The 17290-nt window shown below is 34.1% G+C and overlaps 1 protein-coding gene across 1 annotated transcript; it reads right to left on the reverse strand.

Annotated features, from left to right (window-relative positions):
* Positions 1-13702: 13702 nt before the first annotated feature.
* Positions 13703-16881, reverse strand: LOC110639920 (ABC transporter G family member STR2-like). The gene is made up of 3 exons (XM_021791045.2): positions 16373-16881; positions 15553-16277; positions 13703-14895 (listed from the first exon to the last, which is right to left on the reverse strand). Exons 1-3 carry the CDS (start codon positions 16850-16852, stop codon positions 13914-13916), a joined length of 2187 nt encoding a protein of 728 aa, XP_021646737.2. The 5' UTR covers positions 16853-16881; the 3' UTR covers positions 13703-13913.
* Positions 16882-17290: the final 409 nt, after the last annotated feature.

Raw genomic sequence — 17290 nt, forward strand, 5'->3', positions numbered from 1 at the left:
CAAGAAATACAATAACTATACTCTATTCTCTTCTGTCTCTCTCTCTCTCTCTCTCTCTCTCTCTCTCTCTCTCTCTCTCTACTCTTCTATTCTTTTCTATTAGGTTTCTCAAACCCTATTATTGTTATCAGAGCTTTGCATCCAAGAAACTAGCGGGTAATTCTTTCTTAAGGATTGCAGCCATGACTAAATCTGTTGTGGTTGGCCCAGAGATGGTACAGATTGCAGAATTAGAGGAGCAGATAAGAAATTTGTAGGAAGTAACTCAGAGGAATGCTGAGGAACTGAATAATTTTAAGAAGGAGATGAAAGAGGAATTAAACAAGACTTCTTTAACAAATAATGCCATTCTGGAGGATTTGCGACAAATGATGATCACTCATGTAGTGGAAAGGAATAAGGGCAGCAACAGTTCAAATGAGGGTGGAAGCAGAGTCGAAAACAGGGGAATGCAATCTAACCCCATTGTGTAGCCAATTCTTGTAGTACATTCAATCCCTGTAATCCAGTCAATTCTTGCATATAATAGGGGATTATTATGTATTCCTAACATGGGAGCTATGTCTCCATTATTGCCTAAAATTGAGTTAGTTACTTTTGAAGGTAAAGAACTCAGGGCTTGGTTGAGAAAATGTGTTAAGTATTTTGAAGTGTATAGGGTCCCTCATGATCAAAGAGTGTAATTAGCAAGTCTTTTCTTACTTGATAGGGCTGATGCTTGGTTTCATAATTAGGAAAAAGGAGATAAACATTCTTGGGAGGAATTTGAGAAGGAAATTTGTAATAAGTTTAGGGAGGATGGATTAGAAAATATAATGGAGGAATTTATGAAACTGAGACAGCAAGGGACAGTGGAGGAGTATCAAGATGAGTTTGAGGATTTAAGAATAAGGATGGACAGGCTATTACCTAATTTGGGGGAATCGTACTTTTTGTTAGGATTTATAAGAGGTCTAAAAGATGAAATCAGATTAATGGTAAAGATGATGAAACCTGTCACTCTTTCCCAAGTTGTGGAAATAGCTAGATTGCAAGAACAATTGTTAGAAAACACCAAGAAACCTGGATCTGCAACTAATTCTTGCAAATTCAAAGCCATAACTAATGGTCCCACAACTTATTCCAATTCTTCTTTCCAATATTCCAGACCTTATCAAACCTATCAATACCCTCTTAGACCACCAAATATTGATTCTTAAAGTAAACTCAACCCCCTTGTTACCAAGTAACAATTAGTAGGTAGTACTGCTACAGCTACTAATACTTCCATAGCAGCCTCAAAACCCAATACCAATCAGACTCAACCAACAAGAAACTTGCCTAAACCATGTTTTAGATGTGGTGAAAATTATTTTCTTGGCCATCAATGTAAGCCAAAGACATTGAATGCTTTGTGTATGGATGGGAAAGATGAGGAATTAGATGAGGAGTGGCATGATGTGGGGGTTGATATAGAAGAATTGGAAGAGGCTGGTTCAACCTTATCTGTTCATGCTTTAGAGGGTAGTCATGGGGCTGACACTATAAGAATGTTAGGGATTCACAAAAATAGGCAATTGGTGATCCTCATTTATAATGGTAATACCACTAGTTTTATGGATAAGAGGATAGCAGAGGAACTGAAATTAAACTTAGTGTAAATTCCATTTAAAGCAATTACTGTTGCTGATGGAAGAAAATTGAGTTGTAACCATCTATGTCAACAATTTAAATGGAAAATGCAGCATAATGACTTTATGTTTGACTTCAGAATATTAGAGTTAGGTGGATTTGACATGATTTTGGGGGTTAATTGGTTAAAAGATTATAGTCCAGTTCTTTTTTATTTTGCTACATCTCATATTACAATTGCAAAGGATGGCCAACGCATTCAATGGCAGGGAATTGGTGAGGAAAATTTGCAATCTGGTTTATGGCATTCTGATAATTTGTTGAGCAAAGGAGGGGTGGATTTTCAAACTCCTTTATTCTGTGTTGTGAATTCCAGCCTATCAATAGATTCTTTGGCTGCTGCAACTGCTGTTTCTGTTCTAGATGAGAGCCTGCAGGATTTAATTCAAAAGTATAAAGGTGTTTTTGTAGAACCTAAGGAGTTGCCTCCATTTAGGAGTCACAATCATGCTATTCCCCTACAATCAAATGCTCAGTCCATCAATATTAGACCCTACAGGTATCCTCATTATCAAAAGGCTGAAATAGAAAAACTTGTAGCTGATATGATAGAATTTTCAATAATTCAGCCTAGCACTAGCCCATATTCCTCTCCAGTTCTTTTAATGAAAAAAAAAAAAGATGGCACATGGAGGTTTTGCATTGATTATAGAAGGTTGAATGATCAAACAATAAAAGATAAGATTCCCATCCTTATTATTGAAGATCTATTGGATGAATTGAATGGGGCTAAAGTATTTTCTAAGATAGATTTGAGGGCTGAATATCACTAAATTAGGATGTTGCCGAGGATATTCCTAAGACAGCCTTTAGAACACACCATGGGCATTTTGAATTCAAATTGATGCCTTTTGGGCTCACTAATGCTCCTGCAACATTTCAAGCCTTAATGAATCACATCTTCCAACCATTTTTGAGGAAGTTTGTGTTAGTATTTTTTGATGACATTTTGGTGTTTAGCAAGGATATGGAGTCTCATTTGCTGCACTTGGAGGAAGTTTTTAAAGTATTGCAGGCCCAACAATTATTTGCAAAGTAGTCTAAATGTTTTTTTGGGCAAGTTGAGATTGAATACTTAAGGCATATAATTTCAGGGGTAGGGGTATCTACAGATCCTAAGAAGGTGGCTGCCATGGTTGATTGGCCTGTGCCTTCGTCTGTTAAAGAACTCAAAATTTTTTAGGTCTCACAGGGTATTATAGGAAATTTGTTAAGCACTATGGCATTATCTGCAGGCCTCTTACTTAATTATTGAAGAAAGATTTTTCACTGAATAAGGCAGCCCAAATAACATTTGATATTTTGAGGACATTGATGTCTGAAGCACCATTTCTTGCTCTTCCTAATTTTTCTAAGCCATTTATTGTGGAAATTGATGCAAGCAATTGGGAATGGGTGCGGTTTTACAGTAGCAAGGGCATCCAATTTCCTATATTTCTAAGGCCTTTGGTCCTAGGAGTCAGGCTATGTCAGTATATAAAAAAGAATTATTTGCTATTACTTTTACAGTAAGCAAATGGAGACATTATTTGGAGCAAGGGCTGTTCTTTATTAAAACTGATCATGAAAGCTTTAAGTATCTTTTGGAGCAAAGGTTAGATAACAATTTACAGCAGAAGGGTATTTCAAAGTTGCTAGGTTTGGATTACAAAATTTTGTATAGAAAGGTCATTAAAATAAGGTGGCAGATGCTTTATTTAGAAGATGTGTTGATGTGGGTTCTCATTCTTATACTATGTATTCAGTGGTGGTTCCAATTTAGATGCAAAAGTTAATTGCTAGTTGTGAAAATGATGGGAAGCCTCTGACTTAATCCAGCAGTTGTTGTTGGATAAGGATGCAGTTTCTGGGTATCAATTGAAGAATGGTATTTTGTATTATAAAGATAGAATGTATGTGGGGACTACTACCAATTTAAGGCAGGTGTTGTTGGAATCTTATCATAGTTCAGCAGTGGGAGGCCATTCAGGTGTTCATGCTACTTTTTTGAAATTAAAGAAAATTTTCTTTTGGCTTGCTATGCTTAATGTTGTCATGCAGTGGGTTCGTACCTATGATACTTGTGCTAGATGTAAGGGCGAGCACTGTGCTTATCCAGGGTTATTACAACCTCTACCAATTCCTACTCAAGCTTGGCAGTAGGTATCTATAGATTTTATTGAAAGATTGCCCAAGTCAAAGGGGAAAGACACTATTTTGGTAGTTGTTTGCAGATTTACTAAATTTGGCCGTTTTATTTCACTAGCACGTCCATTTTCTGCTGTTTATGAGCCAAACTTTTCATTGATCACATTTTAAAGTTGCATAGAGCTCCTCAAGTTATTGTTTCTAACAGAGATAAGTTGTTTACTAGGTTATTTTGGCAAGAATTGTTTCGAAGTATGGGAATTAAACTTAATTTTAGTTCTGTTTATCACCCTCAGTCTAATGAACAAACTGAAAGAGTTAATCAATGTGTGGAGAATTATTTGAGGTGTATGGTTCATTTGAGGCCCTACTAATTGGAGCTCTTGGTTACCTATGGCAGAATGGTGGTACAATTCCTCTTATCAAAATGCTATTCAGATTACTCCATTTGAAGCACTGTATGGGTATGCTCCACCTCTGTTTCATTAAAAATTTACTCTTGATTCATCAGTTGGGGCTGTAGGGAGATTGTTACAAGAGAGACAGCATCTTAATAATCTCCTAAAGGAGAATTTACAAGTGGCCCAGCCTAGGATGAAGCAGCAAGCTGACAAAAGAAGAACTGAGAGGGAATTTGTTATTGGGGATTGGGTGTATTTGAAACTTCAGCCTTTTAGGCAGACTTTAGTATCTGTCAGACAAACCCTTAAAATTTCTGCTAAGTTTTATGGGCCATTCAAAATTCTTGCTAAGATTAGGAAAGTTGCTTATCAATTAGACTTGCCTCCAACAGCTACTATTCACCCTGTTTTCCATGTATCCATGCTTAAGAAGAAGGTTAAGGATGGTGTGGTGGCTGCTACTGATTTACCTGTTATGCAAGATGACCAGATTAAAGTTATTCCTGAGCAGGTTTTGCAAACCAGAATAATTGAAAGAGGAGACCAGAAAGTGAAACAGGGACTTATTAAATGGCTTAATCTGTCAATAGAGGATGCCACTTGGGAAAATAGAAGCTTTATTAAAGGGCAATTTCCTGAAGCCTCCTTTTCTTGGGACAAGAAAATGCTAAAGGAGGGGGTATTGTTACGTACTATAGAAAGAAATGTAAAAGAATATGACTAGATATTCTGGAAGATGTGGAAGTAAGGAATTGGAGGGAAATATGGATGAGTTTTTAGGGAGCCAGCTGTTCCGTAGCTGGCAAGTGAGCTGTTCTGTAGTTGGCAAGATGAGACAACTGAGGCAGTTATGAGATAGTTGTATAAGTAACTCAGCTATATCTTTCTTGTATTTATTCCAAAATTTACAAGAAATACAATAACTACTCTCTCTCTCTCTCTCTCTCTCTCTCTCTCTCTCTTTCTCTTCTATTCTTTTCTGTTAGGGTTCTTAAACCCTAACAAAACGCTACCTTAAAAGTTATTGCTGAATAGGGCCTACATGTTAATCAGCTAGCTTATCTATCATAGTTGAAAACCTGAAACTAAAAAATACAAGGGCAATGCCAATTATAGGTAGTTTGTTTGGCCTTTCTTCACCTTTAAGGTGGAGGGCGTGGGAAGGACTCTAATTCAAATATCCTTATTTATTTATTTTAATATTATTTACCTTTATATTGAGAAAGGAAAATGGTTATTTCTTGTAACTCATCAATTATTAATCAGCCCATTGTATCTCTATTAAAAAAATATATATAAAAAAAAGGTAGTATTTCACCTTAATTAGTCCTGTCCAATAAAAACAAATAAGGGTAGTATTTGAATTGTTTTAATTAAAATTTCCAAAATATACAGATTTTTCATTTTAAGATTAGAAAGTTTTTGAGGTAGTTTTATTATTTTTACTTAATAAAATAGTTAATTATATTATTTTTCTGTATTTTAATTGACATTCTCAATGATTTATGGAAGTTACTGATATAAAAATTATTTATGAAATTATATAATTTGAATTTAAATTTGACTGAAAATTAATTGGAAAAAAATGATTGAATTTGACCCTACTAGCAATGGCATTTGAAAATGAATTTACAATTAGGATAAACCAAAACAAAAAAAATGGAATTTTATAACCAATTAAATAAGTTGAATAATTTCTTACATTATGTTAGCCTAGTTTACGGCAATACCCTTGAGTTTATAATTACGGAATGGAGCAAGTCAAGGACTTTTGGGTAAGTATTCATATACATGCTAACCCTACAATTTATTCTCAAGAATTAACTAAAGATTCCATTGGAAATGCATCCAATCATATGCTAATGACTATAGACTAGACTATTAGTTGGCAATTTTTTTTTCTTTAAATAAGCTATAATCTAACTTTGCCTTATTTAATTTGTAGTTGAAATGTGCTCATAATAAGCTAAACTGATTAAGGTTATTTTTAGCTGGGTGTGACCTGAAGGAGTGGAAGCATGAAAATTATTAGGTTGAATTCAATAATTTTCTTCTAGAGTTTCATGCATCATGCAATATTCATTATATACCTAATTGATTTCAATGTTTAAATACATATTAAAACACTTTTAATATGTATTAGGATTTACATTTGCCATTTAAGATTTTTGAATTAACAGATTAATTCATTAGAACTCTAGATTAATACAAGAACATGTGCACTAACCTTTTGATGCACTGTAGATGTGTTTGGTACCTTTGGGAAGTACCTAGGACGTCAAATGTTGTCCTTCTAGTTTGTCCACACCAAGATCACCAATGGCAACCCCTTGAACAGCTTCTCAAGCCTTACCAACCATTTAGAAATTAGGGATTTGCTTTTAGAGAGGTTATAGATGTATATAGGACACTAAAAACAATTTCTAGCAATTTTAATTCAAGAGAATATGGGTAATTCTCTGTGAATTGATGAGAGAAGAAGAAGAAGAGAGGAAGAAGGCTCTATGGGTGGCGGCACCTTTTAGAGAAAATCAGAATATGTTATTTGTTCTTTCATTCTTTCCTTTTTATAATTTGGTTATCACTTAAAACCCTTGTCACATGTCATCTTCTGATTGCATCTTAATTTTAATTGAACTAATCACATTAAGCCAAGTGTCAAAGTTAGATTTAATATTGACTTTGATCATCATGCATGATTGGAAGACAAATAGCAAGTTTATATGGTGCCATGTGTCACCATCTCATGGTGTCACATGTCACCCTGTGAAATGATCAAATTACCTTTGTGTTGTAATTTTGAATTCTCAACCCAAAATAATTATTTCTCCTCTTCTAATCAATTTATATTAAATATAAATTAATTAATTAATCTCTATTAATTAATTTCTCATAATTAAATTCATATTTAAACACATTAAATATAAATTTAACTTATACTATACATCCAATAATCTTGATTTGGTTTCAAGGCATGCTAGGGACTTTGCAATCTTATTGCAAACCAAACCTATTTAATTAATCAATTAAACTCTTTAATTAATTAATTAAATCACATTTAATTTGGTGATTACTTGTGTATGTGTGTGACTCACTAGGCTCATCACTGATTGGCAATAAGATATGATATCAACTCTTAATATCATCAGAATTTTTTCTTACCATAAATGATTTCTCTAAATCATTTTAGGCATCTCATAGACCAAGGTTAACACCTAGCATAGCATGTGATGGCCACCCAATCAGTAATAAGGAATACCTTAAATGAACCTATAATTATATGTTATCATGTACTAGAATCTCTCTGTTACAAAATCCCAATTCGAGCTGGAGTCATGGTTTATGTCAAACCCAATTTGCTATGAATATTATATTCTCTTTTAATTTCAATTCTTGATTAAAAGATTTTCTCATCAGAAACTCTTTTCTGATTAAATTTGTCTGAAACATCAAGAACAATTAAATGAACATAGGATTTTATCCCTATTTACTTAGGGTAACAGATTCCATCTTGATCAATATCTACCTCCATATATAACTAGTAGGAGCCAACACATGCCCATATACCCATACACAATACAAGTATGAAAGCAGTATCAAACTCAAACCACCTATATACAAAATAACTGTGCTATCTCAGGTCTAAACATTATATGCACTGATATGATTTATGACAATGCATTGACAAGAGTAAACTCCATATGCTTATCATAAATGTCATTGGTTCGGCTTACTTATCATGCATAAGTACCTATCATGTTTGTTATATAGCATGAGACTCACCATTCCATCTTATTTACATCTCATATAAATAACTTGGGAACAAACATGATTACAATCTTTCTGGATAAGTCATGTCCTTATTGTGAAGTATCATTGATTGTGAACCAATTTATGATACTTTGTGCTAGAAATACTGTTACTCATATTCTTAACAACTTAAGAATAGAATTTTTAACAAAATATCAATGGACATTTTCTATTACACATAAATATATTATGTAAACGGAAAAGTAAAAACGTCTTTTTATTAATAAAACATATACAAGATACATATTAAATGATATGCTCTATGACATACTACTAACATGACCCCTATGTATAAACCATTAGAGTTTGATTGTGGCTTGTTAAGTGATATTAGTTGTTTTAGCAACTGTCGACTGTTTCACTAACTGTTACTTATTAGATATTAGTCATTAATAATTAATTATTTATATAGTGATTTAAAATATAATTATTTAAAAAAATAATTATTGTATTAACTATTAAATATAAAAATAATGATATTATTTTATTGACTCTAGTCAAAACTCTCTCTCAATCTTTGAAAGTTAGAAATGATAGTTTTTTATGAATTATTCCTTTAACCTCTAAATAATATTGTAAACACTGTATCACCTAACAATATAAATAAGAGATGAAGTATTTTAACTACGATGAAAACACTAAATCCTACTTTAAAATTGTTACTAAACAGAGCCTATATAAAGCTTTATTCATCATTTAATTTTGATTAAAACCAATTTCGCGTAGCACTGATATCTAAAAAGTGTTAATATTTTAATATTACTTTTATTTATTTCGTTTAAAATTTGTTTTCACTTCTTTTATCACTAACACACAAATATAATAAAAAGATCAAAGCATAATTAAGTATGAAAGGATTCATGATTTAAATAGTCATATAATAATTATAATTGATAAAAATTTATATATTATAATTTTAATAAATAATAATCAACATTTTTTTTATAAATGATATATTTTATTAATTTAAATTTAAACAATTAAAAAAACTTAATAAAAAAAGTGCATACTATACCTAACTCAATAAACGTAAGATTTAATATATTAAATAAAAAATTAATATAAACAAATTATAATATAAAATAAGACAAAAGAAATTCGAAGGTTGCCACTTAAATATGAAACTAACATGTAAACAAAATTGTCCTCACTAAAAAAGACACTGCTTTTCGGACAAATTTTAGATCAATCTTACTGTGTATAATATACGTGTGAACACTTGGTGAAGTCAAATAGGCTACGTTAAATAAAATAAAATAAAATATTTCTAAAGGGGGTTATACTTTGCCATTTGCCCCAGAAGGTCTGCATCGATGCTTGCTATGGTTGGGAATTATATTCCAAGCATTAAATTTTGTCTATTGCTGACATATATGGCCAAAATATTAGAGTGCAGCTAGTGTTTTTTTTTTTTTTAATTGCATTTATTTATTTTATCAATTCTTTTTATAGTGAAGAGGACAAATTATTATAGACTAAATATAGAGGCATATAGGGAATTTTTATGGTAACTTTATTTAGTGAATAGTAAAATATGAAAAATAAAAAATAAAGTGAATTAAAAAGTCAAAGTAATTATAAAATACATTGAAAATAAAAGGAAAATTGAGTTTGTTTCTTTACAATTAATTAGGAAGTTTTCATTACAATTAATTTGTAACGTAAAACGATAAATCTCATAATAAATAAATAAATCGAATTGACAATTTTTCACTCTACTTTTAAAGGAGTAAAAGATCGAGATACTCTAATTCACATATAATTTAAAATTTTAATTAGGTGTGCATCAATTAGTCAAATTTGAAATTGAGTCATTGAAAAATCAAAATCTAAAATTTTAAGAATCAAATCAAACTTAAACAAAGTACAGAAGAAATCGAATCGAATCAAACAAAAAAAATATATTCAATTCATCAGTTTTGCTGCTCCTTCCTCAACAAACAAAACAATACAAGAAGAAATCGTGCTCAATTGCTCATATCCTCAAAATTTTTGACAACATAAATCACTCAACAATCATAATTAATTCCAATAAATCACAAGTTAATAATCAATAGTCTAAGTTTAGAAAAATCAACAATTGAAATTTGCCAAAAAAAATATATAACCCAATAAATTCCTAGCAAAACCAATCATTAACAACTAAAATTTGCCTAAATATCACAACACAATAAATTCCCAAAACTGAGTCAAAAAGAGAGCACTCTATCAAAGAAGTCAACATGGCAACGCTCAATCAAAGAAGCTAATGTGGCAGCCAAGGAGTCAGCGCTTGGTCAAAAGGTCAAACAATGAAGAAGTCATGACCAGGGAGCAGTCTAAGCATTATGTGGCTGGGGCTAACTACTCCGAACAACCAAGACTCAGACTATCTAAACTGAGCAAAGGAAGGCTCGGACATGTTAGTCGGAACAAATGCGAATAAAAGATATCAAAGCAAAGAATAGGAGTTAATGCTTGCTTGCAAGCCGAGTATTAATAGCACCAGTCAACAATCAAGGCAGATTCATGGGTAGAAAGATCAAAACTACAACTGAGCGTCCAAAATTCCCACAAATAGTTACAACGACTCTTCAGCTCTCATTTTATAAATATCAGAACTAGGTGTTACTCAAGTATGCTTACTCTGCTGAAATTTCTATTGAAATCATTTTGTCATTCATCAAATTCATTTTCGATCAAACTTCTAACTTGAGCGTTAGAGTGGCTGGCCAATAGGCCCTCGACCTCATCATTTCCTTTGTGTTACAAGCTGATCTAGTATTGTGACTGGTTATAGGGGACTTTCAGATACACCAGAGGGTACACCTAAAGCTGAAGTGCTCACTGTTATGTTTCACTAAGTAGAAACTCCACTAGTCTTGGCTACATCCCTAGTGGATGGGTCTAAAGGCCCAACAACCTCTAGAAGGCCTTTTATGTTGTAACCTTGGTCATCAGAATTAGAAAATAGGAGACAGGTACTGGAGTCGCCACTATGGACCACTTTCGGTGACTAAGGGGTGGCATTAGACCTACAGTTTTCATTGATTTTGCTCATCATGAAAAGAAAAACTAGAAGAAAGGTGAAATGACAGATAACTTGTTGATTTGAAGATTTTAACGCCTGAAAAAGTCAGAAGAAAAGCAATAGGAGCAAAGGTTTTGCAAAGAAAGGGAAAGAAATGGAAGGGTAAAAATGGAATTTGAGCATAGAAGAAGGCTTTTATAGGGTGATTTTAGGGCCTTAAGTGCCAGTTCTTTAAAGAAATCTATAGCTAAAATCTACTGCCAAGTCGCCTTTGGTGCATTCAAAGAGATATTGATGATGTTGCATCAAATCGAGGAGACGCCATAAAAAAATATGTAGAACAGCTGTCCTTGGGCTTCGTCACCATAAATTTCAAACCACACATTTCAAGGAAACTCCACAAAAGTAACCAGTTGGGCACAAGACTCAAACGTAAAGTTTTAAAAGGATTCAAGGCTGGGGGGGGGGGGGGGCGGAGGAATAATGATACTATCCATATAAAATCGAGTCAAAGAGTCAGCAATCAGTTAAAAAATCTAACATGACAATCAAGAGGTCAGCACTCGGTCAAAAGGTCTAACAGTGAACAAGTCATGACCAAGGAGCAGTTCGAACATCATGTGGCTCGGGCTAACCAGTCCGAATGACTAAGACTGAGACTATCTAGACCGAGCAAAGGAAAGCTCGAATAGGTTAGTCCGAACAAACACAAATAAAAGTTATCAAAGCACAGAATAGGAGTTGATGCTCACCTGCAAGCTCAGCACCGCCTTTACCGAGGATCAACAGTACCAGTCAACAATCAAGGTAAATTCATAGGAGGAAATCTCAAAACGATAGCCAAGCATCCGAGATTCTTGCAACTAGTTATAAAGACTCTTTAGCCCTCAGTCTATAAATATTAGAACCAGGTATTGATTAGGCATGCTTAGTCTACTAAAATTTCAATCAACATCTTCATTTTCAATCAAACTTCTAACTTTAGCATTAGAGTGGCTGACCAATAGGCCCCAACCTGATGCTAGCATTGTGACTGATCATAGGAGACGCATGGTAGCATCAGTAACCATCAACAACCATTAACAATTTCAACAAACTAGATTATCAAAGTCCAAGCACAACAATTTCAACAAATAAAATACTTCATTGCTACATTGTTAAATTTGGAGAGAGTGTTAGGTAAATTACATATCAATTCATTTTTAATCTAGGCTTATATAAGTAATTGAGTTGTTTTATGCATCAAAATGATTAGCCAAGTCAGTGTTACAATCCATTTAATTTGTTTCTTTTCCCTATGTGGGATGTGCAATCCCAACATACTCAACAATGATTAATAACTTCAAAAATTAGACCCAGAGTTCATACATAACAATTTCAACAAATAAAATTGCTTCATTGTCATTACTATACTGCTAGGTTGCATTAATGATTCATCATGTTCTCCCTGTGCCTTAGTTATGTCTTGGTGGATCTAAATAAACTGATAGGCATTGCCACATCTCAATGTTGCAATGCTTTCTCTAAGTCTTTCAATTCTAGCAATGGTAACTACTTCTGCTACCTTATAAGGCAAACTCTAATCTTTGGAGATATGGAGGGAGAGGTAGTGCATGTTGTTGGAGTGAATGGCAATGGTGGGGATGACTAGCGAGGGCCAATTAAAGTGAGGGATAAAGGAAAGAAAAAGATGAGGGAAAAAAATCTAAGGGTGAAGCGAAGAGTCCTTTGTGTAAAAACTGAGGGTGAGGGAGAGGATAAATATGAATCGATTACTTTATATGTAGGTAACTACACATGGAATGACAAACCAAACATGGAGTAACAACTAAGTTATAATGGGTCCCATAAAATTTAATTTTATCTATGTGTTAACGACATTTCTTTTTTCAAATTATAGCTAACTTTTTATACTTAATTATTCTTTCATAATTGGTTTGCCATTACATATCAAATGCTTACATAGAATCATGATTGTACCATATAATTTCTTGAGGGAGAGAGTCCTTTGTGTAAAAATTGCGGGCAAGGGAAGAAGGCCTTTGTTTGAAAGAAAAATGAGAGGCTAGTGAGGTTTATTGCAAATATATGAACAAGATTTCAAATAGAACAAATAAGAGAGGCCAGGTTTGCTAGAACATAATTAAAGGTAATGAAATTGTGAATTATTTTGTTAGTTATATAAGAAAATTTAATATAATAGAATGACAAGTATCATATAATTAATTAGATTTTAATTAATATAATAAATATTACATATAAAATTATATGTAATCATGATTACTTATTTTGATTTATTTCTTTCATTGTTACCACTACTACTTCACTATTGCCAATACCACTATTATTCTAACAACCTATTATTACCACCATTGTTATTACTATCACCATCCAACGACTACTACTATCATCACCACTTAGTCACTACTCAGCCACTTATCCCACCACCACCACCTAATATCTATTGTGGTTATCACCAATAGGCCATTACCATCACGGCTACTAACACTATCACTACTATTGTCACCACCCAACCATCGTTACCATTCAATTACCACCACCACCACCAACCGACCATTAGTCATCATAGTCATTGCAACTCTTTTGTAATTAACACTATAATGAAATTAAATATTAAAATTAAAAAAAATCATTACATTACAATATTACTTGCATTTTTTTATTTTGTAACTAAATATGAAAATAAAATGATGATTATATTGCATCATTCATTTCATTATTATATAATTAATTACATTACATCGTAATACTTTCTACCAAATGTAACATCTACCAAATGTAACATGGCTGATTAAACAAGTGATTTGTCCAGCAAAAGTAGAATTAAACATCACCAAATATCCCCACTTATTTTCCCTCCATGGTGTGATTTTCTACGACCTCTGGTTCTTGGAGAAGAATCGAAGAGTTATGTAGAAAAACATCCTGTATAGAACTGCCCAACCCAACATCACGAGCACCTTCTCCCACTTCTCTGATTCTTTGGTACTAATATTGAGTGATTTTAAGATGGAATTGCCACTTATAGGATCCCCATTTGGAGCATAGCCAAAAATATCTGTTGTCTGGTACTGGTTCATCAATAGCCCTTCATATGGATATGTCATAGTGGAAATCTTGTTCATCCACTTCCAATATATGGGAATATCATGGCTATTCAAGAAGTATCCACAGAACAAGAAAAAGAGAGCAGTGAAGGCAATTACAGCTGCATAACCCAGAATAAAATTTGGCACCACTGAGCTCACAAACACCACAAATGAGTTGGTGGAGAGAAGGGAAACATAGAGAACGAGCAAGAAATAGTAGAACGGTCCGCGCAGCTTTAAGGCTTTCCAAACAATAGCAGCATAAACACCAGATTGGAGTGCAAGAAAGGGAAGGTAAGTGATGAGGCCAGAAATGGTGTAAGAAGAGGCTCTATAGGCATTGTGGGAAGTTTCGCGGATGAAAATAAAACGTTCTTGGATAAAGGCAGGAACAGCATCATTGGAAGAGAAGAAGAAGAGACAAACAGTGAAAATGAAGAAACTAAGACGATTGGTGATTCCTTGAGAATTATCTTTAGGGTTCAAGAACATGGTTGCCATCATGAAGCCCATAGTGGTTAGGACCACGAGTCTTGAAAGGAAAAGCTCAGGGGTTCTTCTAATGTTCTTGAAGTTTCGGCGCATAAGAATCCAAGTCTCTGAGAAGAAGGAATTGGCAAATTTTGGAGCAAGATGATAGGGCATGCCGTTTGGAGCATCTTTTGGGGTCAGGTAGTCATTTTCATTCACTGTGTAGTCGCTGCTGTGAGGCGTTGGTGTGTTTGGCAGGACGTCGCTCGAGTATGTGTAGTAGCCAGGAGATGAACTGCACAAAACATCATGCATAGAAAGGACAGGAAACCAATCAGCCACAAGCATATGTTACAAATATTACTGAAAAACATTTGCAATATATATATATATATTTTTTTTTTCTTTTTTTTTTGTGGGATTCACGTATGTAAAATAGATGAGACTAATATAAATTAAATTTAAATAAATTTTCTTGAATAAAAAATAATATTAGTGTTAATATTTTTAATATAATTTTAAAAAAAAATTATTTTTGCAAAACATTAAAAGTATATAAAATTTTGAATGAAATTAACCTCCTCAATTCATTTGGAGGTTGGCATAAATCTAAAAAATCATGCATACCCTCTAAAACCTTGTTTCTCCCAAGCAAAATTTTATGGTTTCAAAACTTATAAAGCTATCATATGACCTTCAAATCCCATATATCCCATTCAAACAAGCTACTACGATAGTGTTCAGATAATTTTTTCCATAACCCTACACAGGGTTTATTATATATAGGAAAATTTTTATTTAGATTCAATCTATTATGAATTTATATATTTAATAAAAAGATCTTATTATATATTCTTATCTTAAGTTTATGATAAATAGATTTTAGGCAAAAAAAAAATCTTAATATGTACATATGGACTTCAAAGTTATATATGAAATTCAATTACTTTACCTCATTGGATTTTTCACTTTTCTATCATTCCTTTGATTAGAAGGTGTAAACCTGAGCGTTTGCATCACTCCAATACTGCTACCACTCCATGAAGGGCTCCGCAGACTATGGTTAAACTCATCAAACTCATTAGATTCTTGAGTACTTGTTTGTAAGGGCCCTTTCCCATCATTTCTCCTTCTACCAGATCCTTCCGACTGACGGCGGTTCCAACGGGGCGGTGTCGGTGTCGGAACAACAGTGGATACAGACAAGTCCTCATCGGACAGCTTAGGCGGTTTCACTCCAGTGCGTACAAATTGTGCAAGTGCCTCCACTCCATGCTCAGATTGATCATACTCTTGTATCACATCAATTATATACTCTATTGAGTTTTCGCCTTTGGGGACTTTTCTCCCCATCCGGCTAAGATGAAGGGTGACATCTTTTGGCGAGCCTTGATACATGAGTTGCCCACGAGCTAGAATTATGAGATGATCAAGGAGCAGTTGGATTCTTGATGAGGGTTGATGAATTGTAAGGATCACAGTGCTACCTGACCTTGCAATGTGGTGTACCTTTTCTATTACACTATGAGCACTGGTAGAGTCCAGACCTGAGGTAGGCTCATCCAGGAACAGCAAGGATGGTCCATGGATTATGTCTACACCAATTGACACTCTACGACGCTCCCCACCGGACACTCCTCGGGTACCTTCGTCGCCTATGTAGGTGTTCCTGGAAGACTGGCCATAAAAGCATGCAACAATAACATGAGAGACTACTACTGTAGTATTACTAGGTTAAAATTTATTGATAGAAGCGAGTTTGAATTACTTACAGATAAACCAAGCTGCTCAATCAGCTTCTCTACCCGCTGCTTCTTGTCAGCTGCGGAAATCGGCCCCAGACGAAAATCAGCAGCAAACATCAAAGTCTCATAAACAGTAAGCATAGGAAACAGCCTATCTTCCTGCATTATATAGGCCGAAGTCCTTTTAATCAAGCTTGGACTCATTTCCGTGCCAGCAAATGACACTCTACCCTTGAGGCTTCCACTTGCAATACGCCCAGCCAATCCATCCAAGAAGGTAGATTTTCCGGCACCACTAGGCCCCATGACGGCAGTGATGCACCCTTTGGGTGCATAACCAGTAATCCTGTGTAACAAATCTACTTCTTGGCTCAACCATTTCCCATCAACCTTCTTCTTCTTACTCACTGTATACGTAAGACTAGTGAACTCAAGTCCTCCGGTGAAATTCGCTGGCTTCCCTATGCCAATAACAGTTTCGAAACGGTGACCATTTGCTCGTGCCATTGATTTCTTTTCACGGAGAAATTCTAAAGCATAGAAAAAAAAGGTTGGAAGGATTATATTTTAAAAAAATATATATTTTCGTGGTTTCAGTATTGGGGTTCTTTCCCAAGTTGGCATTGAAGGGAGAGAAGGGAGTTAAAAAGGAAGGGAAGAGATTGAGAAAAGAACTTAATTATACAGCTAAGAGGCAGATTGAGGAGGTGGATTCAAAGTTTTGTATGAGGCTGTCTTCATTGAAGAATCCGGTTTCAGTTGTTTTGATCGAAAAGATGAAAATGTCATCTTGTTTTCTTCATCCTCTCTGCTTTTGACGTTACTATTTGCAATTTAGTGGCCATGCACTTCCTCCTCCTTCGTCCATACCCATTTCTTTGGATGATTCATGGCTGTTAATTTCCAAAATTCATGCAAATATTATTTGTCCCAAATGGAGGAGTA

This window comes from Hevea brasiliensis, chromosome 10, assembly GCF_030052815.1.
Source record: "Hevea brasiliensis isolate MT/VB/25A 57/8 chromosome 10, ASM3005281v1, whole genome shotgun sequence".
NCBI lineage: Eukaryota > Viridiplantae > Streptophyta > Magnoliopsida > Malpighiales > Euphorbiaceae > Hevea > Hevea brasiliensis.

What these genes read in the sequence shown, in the direction of transcription:
- LOC110639920 (XM_021791045.2), bottom strand. Translation starts at nt 16,852, where the DNA reads ATGGCACGAGCAAATGGTCACCGTTTCGAAACTGTTATTGGCATAGGG. An exon ending in TTGAGCAGCTTGGTTTATCT is followed by an intron (nt 16,278 to 16,372) that starts GTAAGTAATTCA and finishes TTTTATGGCCAG; the next exon opens with TCTTCCAGGAACACCTACAT. An exon ending in AAAGTGAAAAATCCAATGAG is followed by an intron (nt 14,896 to 15,552) that starts GTAAAGTAATTG and finishes TGTTTTGTGCAG; the next exon opens with TTCATCTCCTGGCTACTACA.